The sequence below is a fragment of the Eptatretus burgeri genome, chromosome 9 (genome assembly GCF_056783735.1).
Source record: "Eptatretus burgeri isolate ZD-2024b chromosome 9, Ebu_testis_v1, whole genome shotgun sequence".
Classification (NCBI taxonomy): domain Eukaryota; kingdom Metazoa; phylum Chordata; class Myxini; order Myxiniformes; family Myxinidae; genus Eptatretus; species Eptatretus burgeri.
In genome coordinates this window covers 85610799-85633006 of record NC_140969.1, presented here as the reverse complement: position 1 = coordinate 85633006, position 22208 = coordinate 85610799, and the positions used below count along the sequence as shown (strand labels likewise).

General features: G+C 41.4%; 1 protein-coding gene across 3 annotated transcripts in view; it reads right to left on the bottom strand.

The window, feature by feature from the left end:
• The window catches only part of LOC147020518 (1-phosphatidylinositol 4,5-bisphosphate phosphodiesterase beta-4-like), a 176701-nt gene that overhangs the window by 105390 nt on the left and 49103 nt on the right, over window positions 1-22208 (bottom strand). For 2 of the 3 annotated variants that reach the window (XM_085895918.1, XM_085895916.1), the window contains exons 5-13: window positions 21543-21689; window positions 18525-18604; window positions 18336-18389; window positions 14856-14937; window positions 6051-6151; window positions 4431-4488; window positions 4112-4220; window positions 1194-1404; window positions 857-950 (exon numbers count right to left, since the gene is read on the bottom strand). In XM_085895918.1, the coding sequence (XP_085752044.1) occupies window positions 857-950; window positions 1194-1404; window positions 4112-4220; window positions 4431-4488; window positions 6051-6151; window positions 14856-14937; window positions 18336-18389; window positions 18525-18604; window positions 21543-21689 (936 nt within the window). Of the gene's footprint in view, window positions 1-856; window positions 951-1193; window positions 1405-4111; window positions 4221-4430; window positions 4489-6050; window positions 6152-14855; window positions 14938-18335; window positions 18427-18524; window positions 18605-21542; window positions 21690-22208 lie in introns of those variants that run through there. The other variant, XM_085895917.1, reaches the window with a different exon arrangement.

Genomic DNA, 22208 nt, shown 5'->3' with positions numbered 1-22208 from the left:
TCCTATCCCGAAGAGAGGATGATCACCTGTCTCTGTTATCATCTGAGCTCAAGCGTTTGGCCATCGGTATTGCAGCACTCTCTGAGGTTCGGTGACCAGATTGTGGCGAGATCATGGTGGGTGGTTACACCTACTATTGGTCTGGTCGCTCTGATAGTTACCATGCCCAAGAAGTTGCTGTAGCTGTGTCCAATAAGCTGACTCCAATGATAATTGAGGTAACACCGGTGAACGAGGGTATTATGAGACTAAGGATTCGTCACTCCTTGTGTGTCATTTCCCTGGTCTCTGTATATGCTCCGACTGAGGCGAGTGATCTCACCATGAAGGACACATTGTATGCCACGCTCGAGTCTGTTGGCGATCAGTGCCCCAGGTGAGATACACTTCTAGTCTTGGGGGATTTCAATGCATCGACTGGAACTGATAGGGATGGTTATGAGACGTGTGTTGGTCCCCATGGGTCTGGAACTGTGAACCAGAATAGCACTAAGTTCCTTGACTTTGTAAGAAGTCATGGACTTAGGGTGGCTGGTTCATGGTATCAGCGCCAATAAGCTCATCGCTGGACTTGGTATTCCAACACTGATGGTGTGGCAAAGGAGATTGGCCATGTGCTCGTTGATGGTCGCTGGAGGATGACTTATGGTTAAATTATATATTAAATTGTTATGGTTAAATAGGACAACTTTGTTGAACTGTGCTTAAGCCTTCTTGGGGTGCAATATTAAATTGATTTGTTTGCGAATTACACACACAGTCACACACACACACACACACACACACACACACACACACACACACACACACACACACACACACACACACACACACACACAGTTTTAAATGACTGTACCTTGAACAGGATGTCAGTGCACATGGCTTTGCCATGAGTTATGATGGGCTCTTGGTCATCTCCTTTCCCATCCCAGCAGTCAAGTTCAACACACCTACAGGGTGAAATAACGACCAGGAATCTTGTAACTTTGGCCAAAGTGAAAATTCACTCCAAACAATAATTTATATCAGCAATCAGGTCTTGTGCCTAAGTACCTATACGTCACATCCATCTAAATCACAAAACATGATATCCGTATTTTCTCTTCTCTCTCTGCTCTCTCATATTCATGATGTACTAAATATACATCAATACTAAAGTTATGCAAACAAGTAGGTATTGAGAAGAAGCCCACCTACAACCAGAGAGCAGCACTTGCCGGTACATTTCAACAGCAGAGCGGCCCCCAAATTGGCGCCCGGTCAAGTACGTGTTGTGTGAGGAATTGATGTAATAATGGCTCAGAGGTTGCTCCATGTCCTGGTAAAGGTCCAACCGATCCAAAAAGACGGGAGCATTCTCATCCGACATCAAATAGCGACAGAAGCCATCAAGAGAAAGGTGGCCTGTCCAGAAGCACAACCAGCAGGTATGCACAAAATGAGGTGATAATGGCTTCTACAAGCTCAATTAAACAACCTTGAATTTAAAAATACTCTCCATATTTGGAGGTGGCAGGATAATAGATTGCACTGTGCCACGTGACCCTCTGATATTGCACGGAATGCAAGGCTCAAACTCGACCGTTGTTTGTCCGACATTCCGATGACTTGCCAAATCTTTAACCACATCAAGGAGATCCATCCAATGTATTCCTGAACATATGTTCTGTCTGTTTGATCATGGTTTGTTGCCTGTTGTCCTCTACTTCATGATGATGTTCCCCGTTCTTGATTAAAATCACTCTCTTTGGAGATGCCCACTCTGACAGAAAAATATCATCCCTTGTTGGAAGATGCTCCTAACCTGAGCAATAACACTCATTTCCCTAACTAATTATACTGAGTCTGTTGATAATCACAGTATAGTTATGAAAATCGCATGCAGGTGTGGGCCTGTTCTCACTACAGTATCAACCTATCCAGAGTTTCTTTGGTAGAAACACATAAAACAAAATCGACATAATTATCGGCTAATCTTTGACCCTCAATTTACCGGCATTGCATTGAGCCCAGTTTTGCTGGAATTTGATCTTCAATAACAATGATAACAAGAAGAGAAAAAAAAAATTAAAGACTGCAGACCCTCGCCAGGACTTTTGTGTGGTGTATTTTGTGTGGTGTTTGCATACTGGTGTGTTACGTAATTAATAAGAGACATAACGAGAACTGCCACTTTAAAACTGCTGGCCGTGATGACTGGGTACCAAGACGTCCCACTTTGATTGGACACCTTAGCCTGACCCATGACGTTTATTATTATTCAATTGAATTCAGAATGGGATTAAAATAAATTCAATTCAAATCAAATGGAAGACCAAATAGGTTGTCCTGCATTGGAGTCATCAGAAGGAACCCAAGCAAGCAAAAAGCAAAGATTATGTCATCAGGAGGAACCTGCAGAGGATTCACATTCCAGCTGCAACTACTCTACCCTCAAACCCATCCAGGCACAGCTAAGTGAGCCTTATTAAAAAATAAAAATAAAAAAATCAATCAAAAAATATTCTGGCTGCCAGACCATGTGTCCGATCAAGTTGAAATTTAAAACACTAGTACGTGCCAGTAAAATAAATAAATAAATAAAAAATCCAACCGCGAGCAACAAACAACAACCACACAGGCTGTTTCTTCGCTCTCGCGTGCCCGTACGTGCGTGGCGCGGAAGTTCGCATATCACAGTTACGATGATTCACAATTTAGGTTTTAATGGCCAATTATTCAATTAGCGCCAACGTATTTTACCTTTTCGCAATATCGTCGCAAGGAAAAACAAAAAGAGAAGAGAAGAGAGAGAAAAAAATTTACTTCCTGGTTCGGAGCATACCAGCACTCTGATGTTACCGAAATGTATGCACCGTCTAATATGAAAACAATCATAACTTGGGGCATTGTGTTTATCTATAAATGCGCATAAGAAATCGAGAAATTATTAGAATACACGAAGTCATCACTCTCCGGAAGCCCGTACGTTGTAACCCGTAATGGGGAACGCGGCTGAGCTTCCCTTCCCCATCGGCCACGCCCACACAATAACGTGTCTTGTCATGGGTTTGGTAAATAAATGGCCATAACTTGGGAAGCACTTGTCCGATTAATATCAAACCTTGAAAAGGCACATCCTCAGGTCCCCAGCAATATATCTGGCAAGTTTCAATTAGATCGGACCAGTGGTTGTCGAGAAACAGCGGTCACAGACACACATACACACACACACATTGCTGGAATTATAGATAGATGCATTCCCCATCACCACTAGATCATAATTGTGAAGTTTCACGTCCATTAATTAAGCAGTTCCAGAGAAAACATTATTTAATATTTTCCTCAATGCAATATGGCTTCCAAACCACGTGAACTATCAATTATTCCTGAACAAACTTGTACACGAAAGGATTGGGGAAATTTTAGGTGAAGTTTTCTCTCGATCTGTCCAGCCGTTCTGGAGAAGAAGATGTTTGAAGGTTTTAGGGTAAATGAGATATGGCTGCCAATAAATGTGACCTTTGATGGCATATGTGTGAACCTTTTGTTCCTCATGGATAGGCGATCATATGTGTAAAGTTTTGCCTTTATCTGTTCAGCCACTTCAGAGAAGAAGATTTGGAAAGTTAAAAAAGCAAAACAATATGGCTGCAGAATCACGTGACTGATGACATCATTACAAAAAATTCTGTGGACCATTTTATCCTGAGATGACCCTCAAAAACTTTCATCCTGATCAGATGTAGCGTTCTATATATGCAATTATGATGATGTCATAACGAAGGCACCTATGATGTAATTTTAAAAATGACACTTATTCTCCATGAGTACTTGCCATGTGCCAAGTTCCATTTTTTTCCTTGGTGCAATTTCAGAGATATAGAGGTCCAAAGTTTTTCCGTTTTTCCAACATGACTGCCACACCACGTAACCTATAATGTCATAATTATCAATACAACATTCTGCATAAGTAGTTGCTCCTATGGTGAAAATTTCATCTAAGTCCGACAAGCGGTTGCGGAGAAAAACACTTAAGTTCTGTACAGACAAACAGACAGACAAACAAACGGACCCAAATGCAATACCCTCTCCTCCGGCGAGGGTAATGATTAGTTACAAGAAGTCTCACCAAGCTCTTTGAACTCTGGGTTTGGTTCTTCAGCTTGGATGAGTTGAAGACCACACCGTTGATCATACAAAGGGAAGAGGATTTCGTTCAGCCTTGGGTCACGCTGTTTCTGCGGTTGCAGTCAGGTCATTTACTATCATGTAATCACATATTCTATCATAATTGTGGACTACTACACTGACATGAAGCATGATGATGCACATACATGGACATGATGGAGAGAAAGCTATGCAGCATGCACTTTGACGTGCAAAGACAAAAGCGACATGGCTATTACTGCCAGAAGTAGGTGGTGATCAATGATGTAACACACTCTTACTTCATTGAGAAAGGTGACAAACTGTTCTACTGTTAAAAAGTCAGTCTCGCCTCCATTTCTGGAAAAGAGAGGGTGAGGTTGTTACGGTATGAAAGCCAATTATTTAAGGAAGATTTGCATCTATTTTGGGTTGAAATTAATCCTGATATCTCATCTTTTATTTACTTCTTAAAGAATGAGTCCTTTGATGAGGAAAATCCCGAGCTCCTTTTGTTTGTTTTGTGTTTTATGGCACAAAGATGTTTCCTCTAAGTGTTGAGAACATTTAAACAAACAAATGATTAATTTTTTCAAGTGTCATTTTCATCATGTTTTGTACCACAAACAGAGTAGAAATAGGTAATGCAGGCCATGCTGTTCATATTGAGTGTCTTGAGTAATTCAGCTCCGACAATTGTGGCCATGGAACTCTCTGTAGCTCGGAGACGAAACATTTATGGCAAAGGTTGCAAGTTATTTTTGCAGGAATACAGTTATCATTGTGAATGCATGTGAAAGGGACCAGTGTGTCTGTGCTGCTTATTATTCATTTTCCTAATGACAGATTTTTGGTGTTGGAATTTCAATTGTGTGCTCTATTCATTTGGCCCATGTCGATGTCGTATGCCATTTTGCAATGACTGCAAATTCACACCACATCCCTTTTCCACCATGTGACGCACTTTTACAAAGCATTCTGGGTGCCTCGGTCTAACTGCCCTTTCGTGCTCCTTGATCTTATCGATGGGATTTTCACTCATCTCACCCACATACTTTTTAATCACAATATTTACGGCTAGTAAAATAACCACCACCAGATCTGTCACCCATTACTAGAGGGTCTTGGACTCTTGTAAGGATGTTACAAATTATGTGGATTGGTATGTTTGCTGTTCTGATACTATCACTGTGCAAGACATGGGAAACGAGTTCTGCGAGGCCAGGATAGTATGGCAGAATGCATGTTCCCATGCTCTGTTCAGTTTCCTCCAAGCTGTTATCTAAGGGACAACTGGTTTGTGATAACTTTGTACAAACCTCCATCTATTTCCATTTCTGGTTAGCACCATCTGTAGCAAGTTTAATTTCTCAAGCAAACAGATCAAGCACCTAGGAGTCCCCACGTTTGTGTGCGGTGCAATGGCATGGCTGAAAATCAAACATTATATGCATGCTTGCGGGTTCTTCTGTGTAATGAAGTGGCCAATGAGGCATCAGCGCAGTGCTTAAACAGCATGTCCAAAATGCCAGTTTTCCAGTCCACAAATTCCATAGTAAATCGTAGGCTGGGGATGATTGTGTTTATTGGATTAAGAAAACATGAGCTTTGCCTTCAGGCTACTTTTACGAGTTGGTGGTACTTTTTATTAACTTATTTTTATAACATGGATATTCCCAACTACAACGTTTTATTCAAAATAGGAATGAAGTATTACAATTGTAGAATAAACAATTTTTGCATGAAATTACATTTTTATAGAATGTGCAGTAAAATGAAAAAATATGCATTCAAAATAATAAATGTATTATTTTAGTCAGAAGACCTAGATTATCTCTTCAAATCATGATTGCAATATCAAAGTCAAGGTTGAAGTGCAACATTATAATATGGATATGCTGGTCAAAATAAGGGTAACTCACAAATATCTGAAGAGTTCTTCAATATCAGTACGTGGACAGATCTTTTGAGTCAGTGCATAGAATTTATCAAATGTGAAGTCTGATGGATCAACCTCTTCATTCTGCAAAGTCACAAAATGTGCATCGGCCTTCATTATGAAGAACAACAATAAAGAAGGGAAGGATGAATTGAAACAGCAAATGAGGGTGGATACAGGCTGATCGCATCGAGGAATGTTGAGCTTTACGTTGAAGGATAAACTGGCAAGAGCCAAGTGAATGTAAGGGAAATTCTGTGATCTGTCTGCCTCTGGTACTCTGTGTGATCAATTTTTGTACCATCTTCCCTGTTTGAGACAATGCTTCACTGCCATATGTCATTGCTGGTGGAACACACCAATTGTAAACTTTATTTTTCAGAAACAAAGGTACAGTACTGTGGTTTGTTTTTCATGACATTATTGAAGTTACCAAATGCTGCCCATTCTGCTCTAGTACGTCTGTCTCTTCGATTTCTCAAGGTGAGCCATATCCATTTGTAAGAGTTGTCCAGAGCAAACAAAATTGCTCTTTTCTTTAATTTTGCAATGATCAATTTGAATCTTTTCATTTTATGCATAGAGGTTCAATATTATTTTTTATCTTTTGTCATAGTCATTTTCAGTCCAATCGTATGAATATACAAATCATGATTTTTCAGTTTTTTGGCATTGTTTAAAATGGAAACAATATCATCAGAAACAAAAAAAGTGAGAGAGTTCAGAGAACACAATACCCCATGCAGTGTTACTTCAATTTTAATAAAATAGTGATTTTAACAATCGTTAAAAAAACAAGAATGACCGCACTGTGGTCACAACCTGCAACACAAAATTATTATTTTTTTGCCTCCTCTGTCCACTAAACTCCATCATCCTTGCTCATGTCCCAAGTGTCTATGCAGACTGTGGTGAAAGCTGTGTCTGAGAATTTTTTTTATCATTATCTCATAGCTCAGATAACATTCTCTAATCTATCTCATTAACTGCATTTCCATGTGAATGAATAAGATTATATAAGATTCATTGCGATTCCGAAAAGGGGAAGATTTACTTCATATCTGTTACCATAGTTTTGCCGAGTGTGTGTGTGTGTGTGTGTGTGTGTGTGTGTGTGTGTGTGTGTGTGTGTGTGTGTGTGTGTGTGTGTGTGTGTGTGTGTGTGTGTGTGTGTGTGTGTGTGTGTGTGCACACGCGCCCCTTTCTCTCTCATTTCCGCCATCCCACTCTCTGTGGCCAACTTTTTGTTGATAAAACCTGCACATGGTCATTCGAGGTACGGGACTTCACCATTAAGCATAAGTGAATCGACTGTAAAAATCCGGTAACAGGCTAATTGGGAAACACACATTTAAAGCTCTCTTAAAAGATGAACAGCTCGAATTGGAACCACATTTACTGCGCTCTTAAAAAATTAACCCAACACCTCTTATCCATGTCAACCTCCTCAGCGGTTATATCCGAATGAGCTGATTCGTCAGATGGTCACAGCTTGTTTAACCCCAATATGGGGCCATTCAAAACAAAGTAATGCAATTATTTTTTTAGTAATTTACGTCACGCAATGCTTTATTACTGTGTGTTGAGTACCATATGTTCCGATGGGCTTGATCAGACTCCCTAACAAACGGACGCCAACGTTGTCAGACGGAATGAAAACCCGTCATTCTTGTTACAAAAACAGCTAAATTTGATGAAAAAGCGGCCGAAATTGAAACCAACACAGTAATTACGGTCGCAATAGCAGATGTAATGGTAACCAACATGTTTTTTTCTACACGCAAGAACGGTCGTGACGGAAACAAGAACGGTCAATCCCGAAATAGAACGGTGGGGAACGGAAGCATGAACGGTTATTTCCGTCGCGAAACGTCCAAAAGCGAAACAAAAGCGGTTCATTCCAGTTACTGTAGTGTGAACAAGATGGCGGATGCAGTAGAATGACCTGTTACGGTATGTAAATTTTTAGTGCTTGTGCCTCGAACATAAATTTAATATAGATAATATATAGTGGGTAGTACCTGATCTAGTTTTAACAATTTATTAAACCGAATTTTGTTGTGATGATAATGTTTGGTTTGCCTGTATTTAGAGCCCCCGAGTGAAGGATCGCTAGTTGTGTATGCCCAGTTCAACATAGGTGATCGTGTATGGGATATTTTTACAGTTTTTACTTCATATTAACTTTGTTATTTTATTGGAATTTGCAATTTATTATTACTATCAAATTTTACCTCTTGCAAATATAAACGATCAATCGTCACTGATCGCTGCAGCACGGGGGCACGAATTACACGAAATGTCAGCCACACATTAAGTCAAGAGGGCGCATTTATCGCTGCTTGTATAATATCCCAAACCACAAACGGGTTTTCATTAACAGACATGATATATTCAAGGCAGACTACGTTAAAGTTAACTTACTATAACTTCAAGGTCTTTTCAAGCCGCCATGTTTTCCACGTTATGGTAACCGGAATTAATCGCTTTCGCTTCGGTCTCCGCCGTTTCGCGACGGAAATAACCGATGTTGCTTCCATTCCCCACCGTTCTATTTCGGGATTGACCGTTCTTGTGTCCGTCACGCCCGTTCTTGCGTGTAGAATAAACGTGTTGGTTTCCATTATATCTACTATTGCGACCGTAATTACTGTATTGGTTTCAATTTCGGCCGCTTTTTCATCAATTTTAGCTGTTTTTGTAACAAGAATGACGGGTTTTCAATCCGTCTGACAACGTTGGCGTCCGTTTGTTAGGGGGGCCTGTTCATTAAACCTTACTATAATTCGAGATATAATTAGATTTTTTTGGCGTCCCTCATCGTGATTAACACTCAACCCAAACAAATCCAGTGGAAATCTGATGCAACAAACCTGGAAAGTGGATATAATCAGCAGAAGCCTACAGGCCTGATGTGTTGGGCCCAGCAGAAAACCAGAAATGGGCTAGATCATTTAATCTGAGTGCCATAGTAGGTGGAATCAAGCAACCAATGTGGGTGTGGTCTGGCAGCTGTCCGACCAATGGGTGTACATTTCAAAAATCAACCAACAACAACAACAGCAACTGCAACGAGGAGCTCTTGTAGACCTGTGACATGTCACAGGTGAAAATCCAAAAGTTTAGTGCTATTGAAGTGGTCCAGAAGCAGTCCAGAATAATACCCTTATGCACCACCCCATTGAACCTTTATTTAAATAAAAGTACTGCAAAAGTGGAGGTTCTTGGAAGTATTATGTCAGGTGATTTGTGTTCTACAGTCTTCAAGTATATCATTAAATTTAAATAAAATAAAGATCATAAAAATCATTCAAATAAATTAATTCTGTCCAAGTATTGAGAAGTGTTCAGTTACCAAGCAGCTAACTAGCACTTGCTAAGCCAGCCATTCCTAATCAACAGTTTTGAATGGGGTGCTTAAGCCACTTGGCAAGTGCTCTACAAGAAACTTGGTAACTGAACACACCTCTGCAAAACTGGAGGTTCTTGGATGTATGATGATGGCGATTTGTGTTATTCAATGTGCAAATATATAATTCAATTTAAATAGAGGTTTAAAGACGTGTAAAGGCATATATGTAAATTTAAAAACTATCGGTTTTATCGCCATTTTACCAAGTGTATATTAGACCACACTATCTTTTTTCTTCTTCTTTTTTTTAATTTCATGCTTTCAACTAGCTATTACCAATGGTACATCGCTACTGCTCCAGAGTATGGAGGCACCACTGAAGCAATGCCCCTTTTTCCATTTCACTGGTACTCATTTTGCCAACCTTGGAAGGATGACAGGCTGAATCAACCTCACCTGGTGTTAATTCAGCAGTCGACAGGGCTCAAACTCAGAACCCTAAGATCCCAAGCCTGCCACCCTGACCACAAATCCAACAGCAGGCTTCCACTCTATCTAACACGTTACATTAGTTACTAGTGAAGTACCCATGCTACGCATGGGAGGGGATAGACAGCCGCAGTAAAGCCGGTTTGTGAAGGACTTGGGGAAAAAAAATGGCAAAACTACAAATGACGAATTCATGAATGTGAGGTGTAGAAACCCTCACATCATTTCCTCATTCTACTATAATTCAATCTCTCTATATTTTCATTCCAAACAATTTTCATGTCCAAAATTCCATTCCAATCACAAATTAATACTACACCATTAATATAAGCCTGGTGTTGGCTTTGTGGTTAGGTTAGCGGCTTGGGATCCTCGGGTCCCGAGTTCGAGCCCCGTCAGCCTCTGAATCAGCACCAGGGGGTTGACTCAGCCTGTCATGCTTCTGAGGTCGGCGAAATGAGCACCAGTGTACTGGTAATAGGGGCACTGCATCAGCAGCATAGCGACGCCCCTAACCAATGTTGCAACAAGCAGCCAAAAAGCTGTACATGATCGGTACCATTAATATCACGAAATACAATCATACAAACACTCGCGAGGTAAACAAAGCATTTGTCATGCCGAATCTGCGAATGTCACCGGTGGAAACCCTCACATCAATTCCTTCTCCTTTAACTGTTTGAACCCTGAGCTCCTTAGACTTTCAGCAACTCCACCCTGGGCTCCCTGAAGAAAAATCTGGCCGCTGGGGTATATGGAGGTATGAATAGCAGTTGGTAAAACGGCCGCTAGGGAGGATTCAAAGGGTTAACAACCCTTTTGAAGACGTTGTAACTCAAACTCCTGGGTCTCACTATCAGCCATGATCTTTCTTGGGCAAACCACATTTCAAAGTTGACCTCCAAAGCCAGTCGCCGAGTGGGCATCCTCCCTTGTACAAAGTCTTTCCTTGGCACACTTGAACTCCTATCCACCTACAAGGCCTTCATCCATAGTTTGATGGAGTATTGCTTTTCCTTTTGGGCTGGCTCCCCTGCCTAACACCTTGCTTTGCTTTACGCCATGGAAACAAAGGCCTTCAAGATCAGTGGAATCTTCCGCGATGAAGCTGAGTCTCTAGAGTCTAGACCAATCACCTTCCCATTGCAGACAGGTCAGTGGTTTCTCTGTCTTCCATCACATCCTTTCTGGCCTTGCACCCTCTGCTGCTGCTTTCGTGCTCTGTCCCATCCCTAGACGAGATATTTGGCCATGTTATCTCTCCCTTCAATGAGTATGGGACCAGTAACAGCATGACATGACAATCGTATTCTTCATCATTTCATGGACCACCCCATTGATGGATGTAAAGCAGCAAATAAAGAAAGTTCGTTTTTGATCTTTAAAAAAAAACTTTAAAAAAAACTCCACATCAATGAAATTTCAACCCCAGATACATCAATACATTAAGAAAGGTATACATTGGTCTAACAGCAACCTTGAAACTGCTCAAAAAAGTGGCAAGATCAAGATCGAAATAGGTGTCAGACATGGAGAGATAATCTCACCAAAATGATTCCCTGGATGCCTCGAAGCCTCGAAGGAGTGTTCTCACAGCTAAATTGGCAAAATAGAGGAATAGATGTCAATGGAGACAGACTAAACCACCTTCAAGTTTTTACCCTGCACACACAAAGCGAAAAGCGGGTGAAGCAATTCGTTCCTGTCCGTCGGTCCATCCATCCGTCTATCTTATCAGTTTATGATCGTCAGTTTGTGATCGAGGAACAACGTATTTTTATCGAATGTTATATTTTCAACGCAAATCAGAACATGAATAAGAAGACAAGCCTGTTGTTTTAATGCACCTTGGCTTGGAATTCATCCCAACCACACATGTGCAGAGAGTGAGATAATATTTTTTTTACTCTGTCTGCCTGATTGACAATAAAACAAAATGGAAAATCATTCCAAACAGTAAATGTACTGTTTTTAAGGGCATTATAAAGGACATAAGTAACACACGAATCTATATTATAAAGCAGGAGTGTCTGTGTCTGTCCGTCCCTGAACAACTCCCTCAGTTTTGGGGTGAGCCTCACCAAACCTTCTGTGGAACGTTTTGGGGTGTCATCTGGTGTCCTAAGGTGGGTGGGAAGTTTCACAAATACCTCAATTCAATTACGATTTTAAGTTTCGATCTGTACGAAGCTGCTCCCAATCTGGATGCAATGGCAGAATGACATTTCTCTGAGTTTACTTCACGAAGATTTATAATATTCTATTTTGTGATATTAATGGAATGGTATTAATTTGTGTTTGAAATGATGCTGTTTGGAATGAAAATATGAACAGATTGGACTTAACAAAGTAGATGGGAGGGTTTGCCAGATGGTTCTTTTGGAGAGAGAGAAAGATATTTGGCTGAATTGAAACACATATTCCAAGTGTCAAGGTCTGAAGTCAAGGTCTGAAATGATGGAAGAGGCTTCTGCCTGTCTATCTGAAGGATGAGGGATGTCACAGCAGAGGGTGGAGTCATCAGCAAATAGATAAAGAGAATTTTCCAGGGAGTCGGAGAGTTAGTTTATGAAGATTAGGAATAGGACTGGGCCCAGAACACTGCCTTGGGACACTCCAGCCTTAACAGAGAGAGGAGATGAAAGGATTCTGTTGAGATCCACACCTTGCTACGAGAATAGAGGAAGTCAGCCACCCAAGAAGGGAGTTGGCCTTGGATGGCATTAGTAGAGAGTTTGGAGAGCAAGACAGGACACCAGACTGTATTGAAAGCTCAAGATATGTCCATAGAGATAACCCTGATCTCACAACTGACATTGACGGACTCCATCCATTGTTAGGAGAGTAGGATCAGCATGTCCAAGGTAAAGAGACGTTGTCTAAATCAGAATTGATGATTTGAGATGAGGCCATTGGAGAAATGGAAGGAGTTAATGTCAACTGTGATGATGATTCCATGAACTTGCTGATGATTGGAAGTAAGCTAATAGGTCTGTAGTTAACGGGATCGATTTTTGCACATTTTTAATGTAATACAGTGTTGTTGACTGACTTTCAAGCAGATGGGAGATGACCTAGTGCTTAGGTATTCATCTAGTCCACCCCTTGCATTCTCCCCTAACCCTCTTCATTAGCTGCATCCCTTATTTGTCTGTCTCCGTCTACCTTCTCATCCACCCTGCTCTTGGTGTTTCCCCTTTCTGCTGTTCCCTTTGTTATGTTGTGTCCTGACTTGTTATGTGTCCCGTTTTTGCCACAAGCCTTGACCATGTATAAACGAAAACAGAAAAAAAAGATATAGATTCCAGGAGCACTGGAGCAGTTGGATGCAACTGGGTAGGGTGGGTACACATCAGAGCGAGGGGTTGGGGACACACGATTTGGAAGCAAAGGAATATCAGCTCAGACGTGGGCTTATAAGAATTCAACCAGGATTGTGCAACTCCCCATACTGCAAAAGTTGTCCGTGACCTTCTCCATAAAACTTTTAATGATCACATAATTTCTCTCTTGTCTAGACAGACACCATTGGTGGAATAAAATAGCTCTCAATGCAATTATTTTCTTTGGGGACATTTGAAAAGTCTAGTCTTCACACAAACGCCACAAACTCTCATGGAGCTGAAGGAGGAAGTTATGAAATTGTTTGACCCAAATGAACAGGACTTTCAAACTTGGTTGTTCTTCGGGTAAGTGAGGGATACATTCTTCTCACCCATATTACAACATGGCTTGCCTGATATTTTAACTACTCGAGCACTATGCTGTCTTCATTTCTGCTGTTCACACAGCGGTGCTCATCTCATTAAGATCTAATGAGAGAAGCATCACCATGCCATGAGTAAAATTACAATGCGAGATGGTCATGCTAATTTCTCAGCGATACAAAGTCTGACAATAAAGTTCCAGGACTGGTTTTCGGAATTGGATATGCATCATAATCTTCTTGTCAAGACTGTGTTAACCGTTGTATTGATCAGTTGCATTTTGTAGCCATACTGGAGTTTTGTTTAAATAGAACAACAAGTTTATGGAACAGAGAATCATCATCAAGTTTTTTGTAAAACTAAACAAAAGTGGCATGGTCATTTTCAACAAGTTGAAGCTGGTGCACGGGGAAGACGCAATGTCAATATCACGTACGTTTGAGTGGGCCAAGAGGTTTGTGGATGGGAGAATTGACATGAATGATGACGTGCAATCAGGACGCCCATCGATTGCCAAAACTGACAAAATGTTGAAAGGGTGAGAATGTTGGTCCAATCTGACCAATATCCGAAACTCCAATGAAAGGAACTCGTTTCGCATTAATTGAAGAGATCCAGAACCATGACCAATGAGCTCAATGGCCTTTCAGCCAACGACTTCCAAGGGTGCTTTGAAGCATGGCAGCAACATTGCCCAGCGTGTATAGACTCCCAGGGAGATTACTTTGAAGGTGACTATTAATATAAAAACAATTGGTAAATTTACAATAAAATTTGCTTTAATCCTGGAACTTTATTGTTCGACCTCATATATGTTCATTAATAAAATCTTGAAAAAAATATAGTGCTTTTTTATGCAAAAAGACTGTACACACCAGAGCTCAAACAATGATCACACGAGAACATTGAATGTACCATGTGTACTATCATTGTCATGAGGCAAAAGCACGCATTTGAGTATTGCAAACTGTAGCAGTATTAAATGGAGTAAATCTGCTCGCTATTGAATTAATCAGTCATTCAACATCGACTAATTGTCCACATTTGCCAAGAGGTTGAAGAGCTCATCATACTTCTGACCATCTGCATCTGCCAGATGTTTTATAAAAGTTTGTTTTATACGACTTGGACGATTTATCAAATGTTATTCAAAGGCACTGTGGGATTTTTGCAAGAACAATGCAGTGACATCAAGGCGTGGGAGACGGTATACTGAAAGCCTAAATGGGTAAGCACATACCTTTCCACTCGGTAGACCAAGCTCTTTCAGTGCCTGGAATATCACCTTCTCGGTCTTTCCCGATGCAAATGTCCGTGTAATGCTGTTGACAAGAAAGCAAACAGTATGCCAAAAAAAGCAAATAAATGAAGAAAGGAGGAAAAAGCATTTGCAGCAGTATGGATTTACTTACCTTATACCATCCTATAATGCCATTTCATAGAACAAAAAACACAAAGAAATATCACGGTAAATCATTTCCGATGCAAGAACACTTCCTTTTACAGTGAGTGTTTATCTAATCCATAGGTTATTCCAAACAGCCACGATAGTTTATCGTTAAGGAAGCCTTCTGTTCTCTTTTTCTGGTATTACTTACCCCAAACTCGATTAGCTGCTTGCATTCTCACATTGAAGCTTTAAGGTTATGACCTTGAGGGCTCTGGCACTTTTATGTCTACGTCAAAAGAGCCAATGAACCCTCTGTATTACCTACATGATTGTTCCCAAGTGCCATTATGTGCTATTTTCAATGGAGTTGCATCCCATGGGCACTCTTGCTCTGTCACCTTGAGGATTAACAGTTTGCATTTTGATCATTTTCACTTCATTGTTCTCATCATCATTTTAAGTTCTGCTTCTGAACTTGATAATCTTAAGTTCAGTCAAAGGTAGGCACCGAGGGTGCATTTGTGTGACAGCAATTTCATCACTCTCGAGGTATTCACAAAACTGCAATTCTCTACGGCTGCATAATTATCAATCTATATTTATACCTTTCTCCAAGCAGTGAAAGCCTCACAAATGTATTTCATTGAAATACATTTATAGTCTCCCATTTACATTCACTTATGTACATCGATGATGCGTATGGTGCTTTTTCGAACAGTAACAGACCTTTGGGTTGGTACGATAGACAAATAAATATTGCCTACAATGTACAAGTTGGTTTATGAGCATTTAAAATTTTCTTTTTTCCATACATAGTCGAGCTCATGGAAGAGCTCGTACACTGTACGGATCTGGACATAACAGGACAAAATCAACAATAGAGAGAGATGGGGGGTGGGGGGCACCAACAGCGGAACTGAAGGACAAGATAGAGGGAGACTTGGACAAACAATGGGTATGGGGAATAATAAGGGGAGGGGGCAGGAAAGGATGCATGGGGTGGACAGGACAGCTACAGAAGGAAGCTCTCAGGAAAGAAAAACAGGAAATTTGGAACAGGGGGCCTTGAGTTTTGGGGGGGGGGGTTAAAGGGTAGAAAATATCATTGATTTGTATTGGGCATAATCTGAGATAGTGGTGACAGCTGTCTTGAAGACCTCGAGGGAAGAATGAGGTTGAAGGGAATGTGGAAGTTGGTTCCACAGGAACAAAAAGGTATGAATGAGTGTAGCAGTGATCCTAGATTTTGGAAGTTTTACCAGAAGGGGTTGATGGTGGACCATACAAGGTGGGGTTGACTCTACCTGTCATCCTTCCTAGGTCGGCAAAATGAGTGCCAGCTTGCTGGTATCCCGTGCCGGAGTGGCGACCCGTCCAGGATTGTGCCAAAGAGCCAAGGAGACTGCTTAGGCAGCACCAATGCTCTGTACAGAGTATGATCCCAATGGATGGATGGATGGATGGTGGACCATGTGTGCTCTGTAGAAAACTGGGGTGTAGGGAGGACAAAGTAGAGGGTGCATGCAACACCTGAATGGAAGTGGTAAAAGACAGCCCACTGATCTACAAGTGATTGGAAAGTGATAGGCCAATCGACCAAGCTTCAGCAAAGGAGACACCAATGATCTCAAAGGCCTTGTTATCCACGGCGTCAAGTTAAGCAAGGTATGAGGCAGGGCAGCCAGCCGGGAGGGGAGAGCAGTTCTCCATCAAGCTGCGGATGAAAGCCTTGTAGGTAGATAGCAGTTCAGGTGTGCCAAGGAAGGACTTTGTATGGATACGAAGTCGGTGGCTGGCTTTGGAGGCCAATGTTGAAATGTGGTTTGTCCAAGAAAGACATTGGCTGACAGTAAGACCCAGGAGTTTGAGTGACTGAACTTCCTCAAGTGAATTGTCAATGGGCCTATCACTTTCCCATCGCAGACAGGTCGGTGGTCTCTCTGTCTTCTTCCGCTCAATTCCTGGTCTAACACCCTCTGCTCTTTCTGTGCTTTGTCCCCCTCCCAAGTTTCCGCTGGGTGCACATGGTCCACCCATTTTTGGCGAAACTTTCTGGTGACATCAACCCCCTTCTGGGTGAAACTACCTAAATCCATGCTCACTGCTCGCCTCCATTTATTTGTTCCTCTTTTTCCCCACCTGTGGAATCAACTTTCACACTCTCTTCAATCTTATTCTTCCCTCCAGGTCTTCAAAACAGCTGTTCACCACCATCTCAGATCATTCTCCATCCAAAATCATGGTCTTTTCTTCCCCCATTAGCACCCCAAACAGCAAGCCAATCTCCTTCCCAATTTCCATTTTTACCTCCACCACTGAAGGTGGAAGGAGGGTATGTATTCACCCCTGTCTGTCTGTTTGCTTGGTTGTTTGTTTGTCAGTTTGTGTGCAGGATCTCAAAAAGTTGTGGACAGATTCCGATGAAATTTGTGGGGCAGATTAGGTGTGTGATAAGGATGAACTGATTCGATTTTGGTGAAGATCAGGATCCGGATAATGGAATTTTTCAAAGTGATTCTTCACCATTGAGAGATAGGGTTAAACTGATATATATTACGATATCTCAAAAAGTTGACAGATTCAGACGAAACTTGGTGGACAGGTTGGGTATGTGACAAGGATTAATTGATTCGACAAGGATTAATTGATTCGATTTTGCTGAAGATCCAAATCCAGATCCAGATACGAGAATTTTTTAATATTTAAAGTGATTCATCACCATTGTATTGAGAGATGCGACCAAAAACGAGATGTAGCATGATATTTCAAAAAAAATTATTGGCTCCGATATATTCTACTGGATCAGGATTTGCAAAGCGGAGTTATGTGCTCTACCGAGTGCCCTTCTAGTTTCCTTCTGTATACCTCTTGTCCACCCCATGTGTCCTCCCCACACCCAATATTTGTCCAATCATTGCAGTGGAAGCAATCAAAATCATTGTAATGTCACAGTCCTTTTCCTGGCAATGAGGTATATCAGTAAGGGAGATAAGCTTTGTCCCTTGTCCATTCTACAACCTCACCCCTACCCCTTTCCCTTAACTTATCTGTGCTATGTTGACTTGTTTTATCAATGGCTCAATTTTGACTCTTTGGCAGATTGTCTTTCCTGAATCTTCTAATGTCCAATCATTCTCATTGTCAACTCTTTAAGTAAATCTATGCATCCTATTGCTTTTTTTTGTTTGTTTGTTTTGTTTTACTGAGTCTCAGGCTTATGAAGAGCTGTCACAAAAATTACACTGCTTAATAATCAACAGGTGTTACCAATAAATAATTGACTATGTATATTGCTGGGGATTTTGAAACGTGCAAGTACAGACAACTCACCTGCGCACGGGGATGTTACCATTGGGGTTCACCAGGAAGCACAGCTTCATCCAACTGTGGCAGCAAGGATCCTCTTAGCCACAGATCATGACTGTCGACATCAGCATGATCATTTTAATTATCAGGGTGTTAATTGTGGTCCGTGCATGTCAGAGGGGTAGCGTGCTTTGCATCAAACGATGAACTCACTGCTTTCGAAGGCAAGTCATTGGTGAGACGTTGTTGGCACGGATGTTGTGGATGATAAAGCCAAGGCCTTCCTGCCATTTCTGTTGGAAAGTAACTTTAAGCTATATGTGAGGAAATGTAGCTTTTTATGGATTATTCATTACCATCATTATCTGGCCAACAATCATATATTCCACTAAATTTCATTTTAACAAACTACTTCATCTAACTAGATATCTACATCTCTTGATAATTAAGGGAAAATTTCTACTTTTATTTAAATAGTTATCATTTAGTTTAATATTTCTGATATCCATTTTGATATATCTTAATTATAACAGTTATATACATTTGCAAAAAATATAATCTGATCTGATCTCTCAAAATAGGCAAAACAAACATTGATGAGTCATCCACACTCAGAAAGTAGAGACAATGATAGAACCAAGGGCTATAGCCTGAGAGTAAAAAAGAGGAGAGTTAAGATGGTAGTAAGGCAGGGGTCTTCCACCCAGAGAGTAGTTAATGCATGCAATGGTCTCCCCTGGAAAGATAGCACAGCAGAAACAGTTGACAAGTTTAAACTATAATTAGATCAGTACCAAGACATGTTGGGGATACATGGGTACAGGGATATTAGGATAGCCTCGAGGTGTGCACACTCACTCACCTCTAAGCTGTCTAACCTGCATTTGAATTTTGGCCCAGCAATATGCTGTCATCCTGGTGTTCCTCAAGCAGGGCGAAAATCAATACGTGCATTGTCCCTCAGCTGGACATTAAACAGGGGTGCGTCCCATTACCAACTAGAAGAGCACTCGGTAGAGCGCATACCTCCGCCACGCAATGCCTGATCCAGAAGAACATATCGGGCCCAATACATTTTTGAAATATCAGGCTATGTATCGTTTTTTGCCCCAATCTCTCAATGGAGAAGAATCACTTTAAAAATTAAATCATTCTCATATCCACATCCGGATTCAGATCTTCACCAAAATTGAATCGATTCGTCCTTGCAACACACCCAACCTGTCCACCAAGTTTTGTCCGAATCCGTCCACAGCTTTTTGAGATATTGTGCAATATATCATTGTTAGCCTGATCTCTCAAATGGTGAAGAATCACTTTTAAAATTCTAGTATCTTGATCCGGATCTGGATCTTCACCAAAATCGAATCAATTCATTCTCGTCACACACCCAACCTGTCCACAAAATTTCATCCGGATCCGTCCACAACTTTTTGAGATATCCTGTACACAAACAAATAGGCAGACAAACAGACAGAAAGGAGTGAAAACATCACCTCCTTCACCTTCGGTGGTGGAGGTAATAAGCTTGTAGAGAGCTCACCAAGTGGCTTTTGCACTCCATCAAAACGGTCATTAAGGAACGGCTAGCTTGACAAGTGAGAGCAAGTTCACTGATAATGGAAAACACCCCTGGTTCATCCTGTCTGCAAGCATTAATTGATAGACGTTAAAGTCCTTCAGGGGGAGTAGGCGAGTTGTCGCCGGCATCCTGAACAAATTACAAAGTCCTGTCATCTTCCGTCGAGCGTCAGTTTCAACCAGATGGTTTGTGAAAGACTTGGCCCAAAAATGTTCCCCAGCTAACCCCATAAAAAGGTGGGAATAACTGAGGCCGATAAAGTAGTACTGCAGTTGTATACATTATATGTATATATATATATATATATATATATATATATATATATATATATATATATATATATATATATATATATATATATGTGTGTGTCACATGAATGATGTCCCTGTGCCTACCCCACTATTCTCCTTCACACTCCTTCTCCTCCTCCTCCTCCTAATCCTCTTCCTCCTAATCCTCTTCCTCCTCCCCACACTCCCCAAATAAATTGAATCATTAGACCATTGGTCCCCAACCTGCGGGTCGCATGCGGCCCGTGGAGTCCTATACTGCGGCCCGCGAGGACTTTCCAATCAAAACACATTTCCATGTAGCAATTTTAAAAGGGTTTACACAATGCCGCTGCCAGCCACTGTCGCTTACTGCCCTCAACGTCTCCATGCAGGGAAGAGGCAAGCTGGTCCACAACCTTGATGGCTGCATCCAGTCCTTCGAGAACAAGCTGGAGCTGTGGGAGTTACAACTGCGTGCCGGCCGACTCGACCACTTCACTGCTCTGCAGGGCCAGCACGGTGAGGATGAGACCGTTTTTGATGGTGAGAGGTATGCTACAGAGGTGGCCCGTCTGAAGAAGGAGTTCGAGAAACGATTCCAAGACTTCTGCAAGCACAAAGTCAGCTTCGACATCTTCGCCATGCCCTTCTCATTCAATCCCTTGCAAGCCCCAAGGACCTGCAGGAGGAGCGACATCGACATCAAGGCCCAGTTCCTGGAGAAGGAACTCCAGGAGTTCTACAGGGGGCTACCCCACCAGACCTTCCCCAACCTGATCAAGCATGCCCAGAAGTTGTTTTCCATGTTTGGCAGCACATACTTGTGCGAGCAGTTCTTCAGCAAGCTGAAGTACTCAAAGAACAAGAACCGAAACGCCTTGTCTGACATGCACCTGGAAGACACTCTTCGTGTTGCTTCCTCCCATCTGGTGCCCGACATCAACTCAATCCTGGGAGAGCAAAAGCAGTATCAAGTTTCTCATTGACTGAAAAAAATGCATCAAGTTTCTCATTAACTCTGAAAATGTTTCTCAGTATCAAGTTTCTCAATAAAATACATCAATTTTTTTCTGGCTCCCAACATACTTGGGAGTAGTGAATGCGGCCCGTGGGATCAAAAGGTTGGGGACCACTGGACTAGACTGATAGGTTGGATTAATGTAGTGTTGACGTAGTGCATGCTTGATGGGCCAAATGGCCACCACCTGCGTTAAAGTTCATCGTCTTTCCTTGTATCAGGTCTTGTTAAAAGCTGTTGAGATGTAAAAGAATACCTTTGGCTCTGCGTGCATACGTCGCAGTAAACATTTTGTCATGGAATGACTTGCATGTGCAAATCAAGTACAAAACTATTCCGATGGAAACAGTATGAATTACCTGAGCAGTGTCACTTGAATCTGCAAGCAAGAAGACCGAGCTGGTGTTGACCATGTCAGTGCCACTACACACACAGAAAACTCGGGACTCCAACTCAAGGCCTGTCTGTCCTGCAGCGGCCTCCATTGCTGCCACAACCTTGGATTCCTGTACCACGTACCACAATACACATTACACTGTGCTGAATTACCAAAAAACAAACATTTTTATTTTCCTTCCGCACCAAGCAAAAAAAAATAAATTTAATGAGGAGCTATCTATTTATCACATAGGCATGAGTGAGGAATAAAACGAGATCAAAGAGAGGTGAGAAAGAGAAAAAGAATGGAGAGAAAGAAAGGCACCGAACATAGATGGAGGGCACAGAGAGGAAAAGTGTTGGAGAAGAGGGGGGATGGGATTTCAAAAATTGTGAAATATTTGCCTTTGTAATAAACAGATGGGCCAAAGATGAACAGATGAAGAGGCGAAACAGCATCTTTCTGCATCTCTGTTTACTTTGTACAATTTAATTATGTCAAAGTCAAACAATCGAAATTCCAAATGGGCTAAGACCCAAAACCACTTGCTTTTGGGTCTTAGTCTGTTTGGAACCATCATAATATGAGAATGGAAACAAAACATCTCATGAACCCTTCCAAGGGAGATCTCTGTAATTTGGAATGA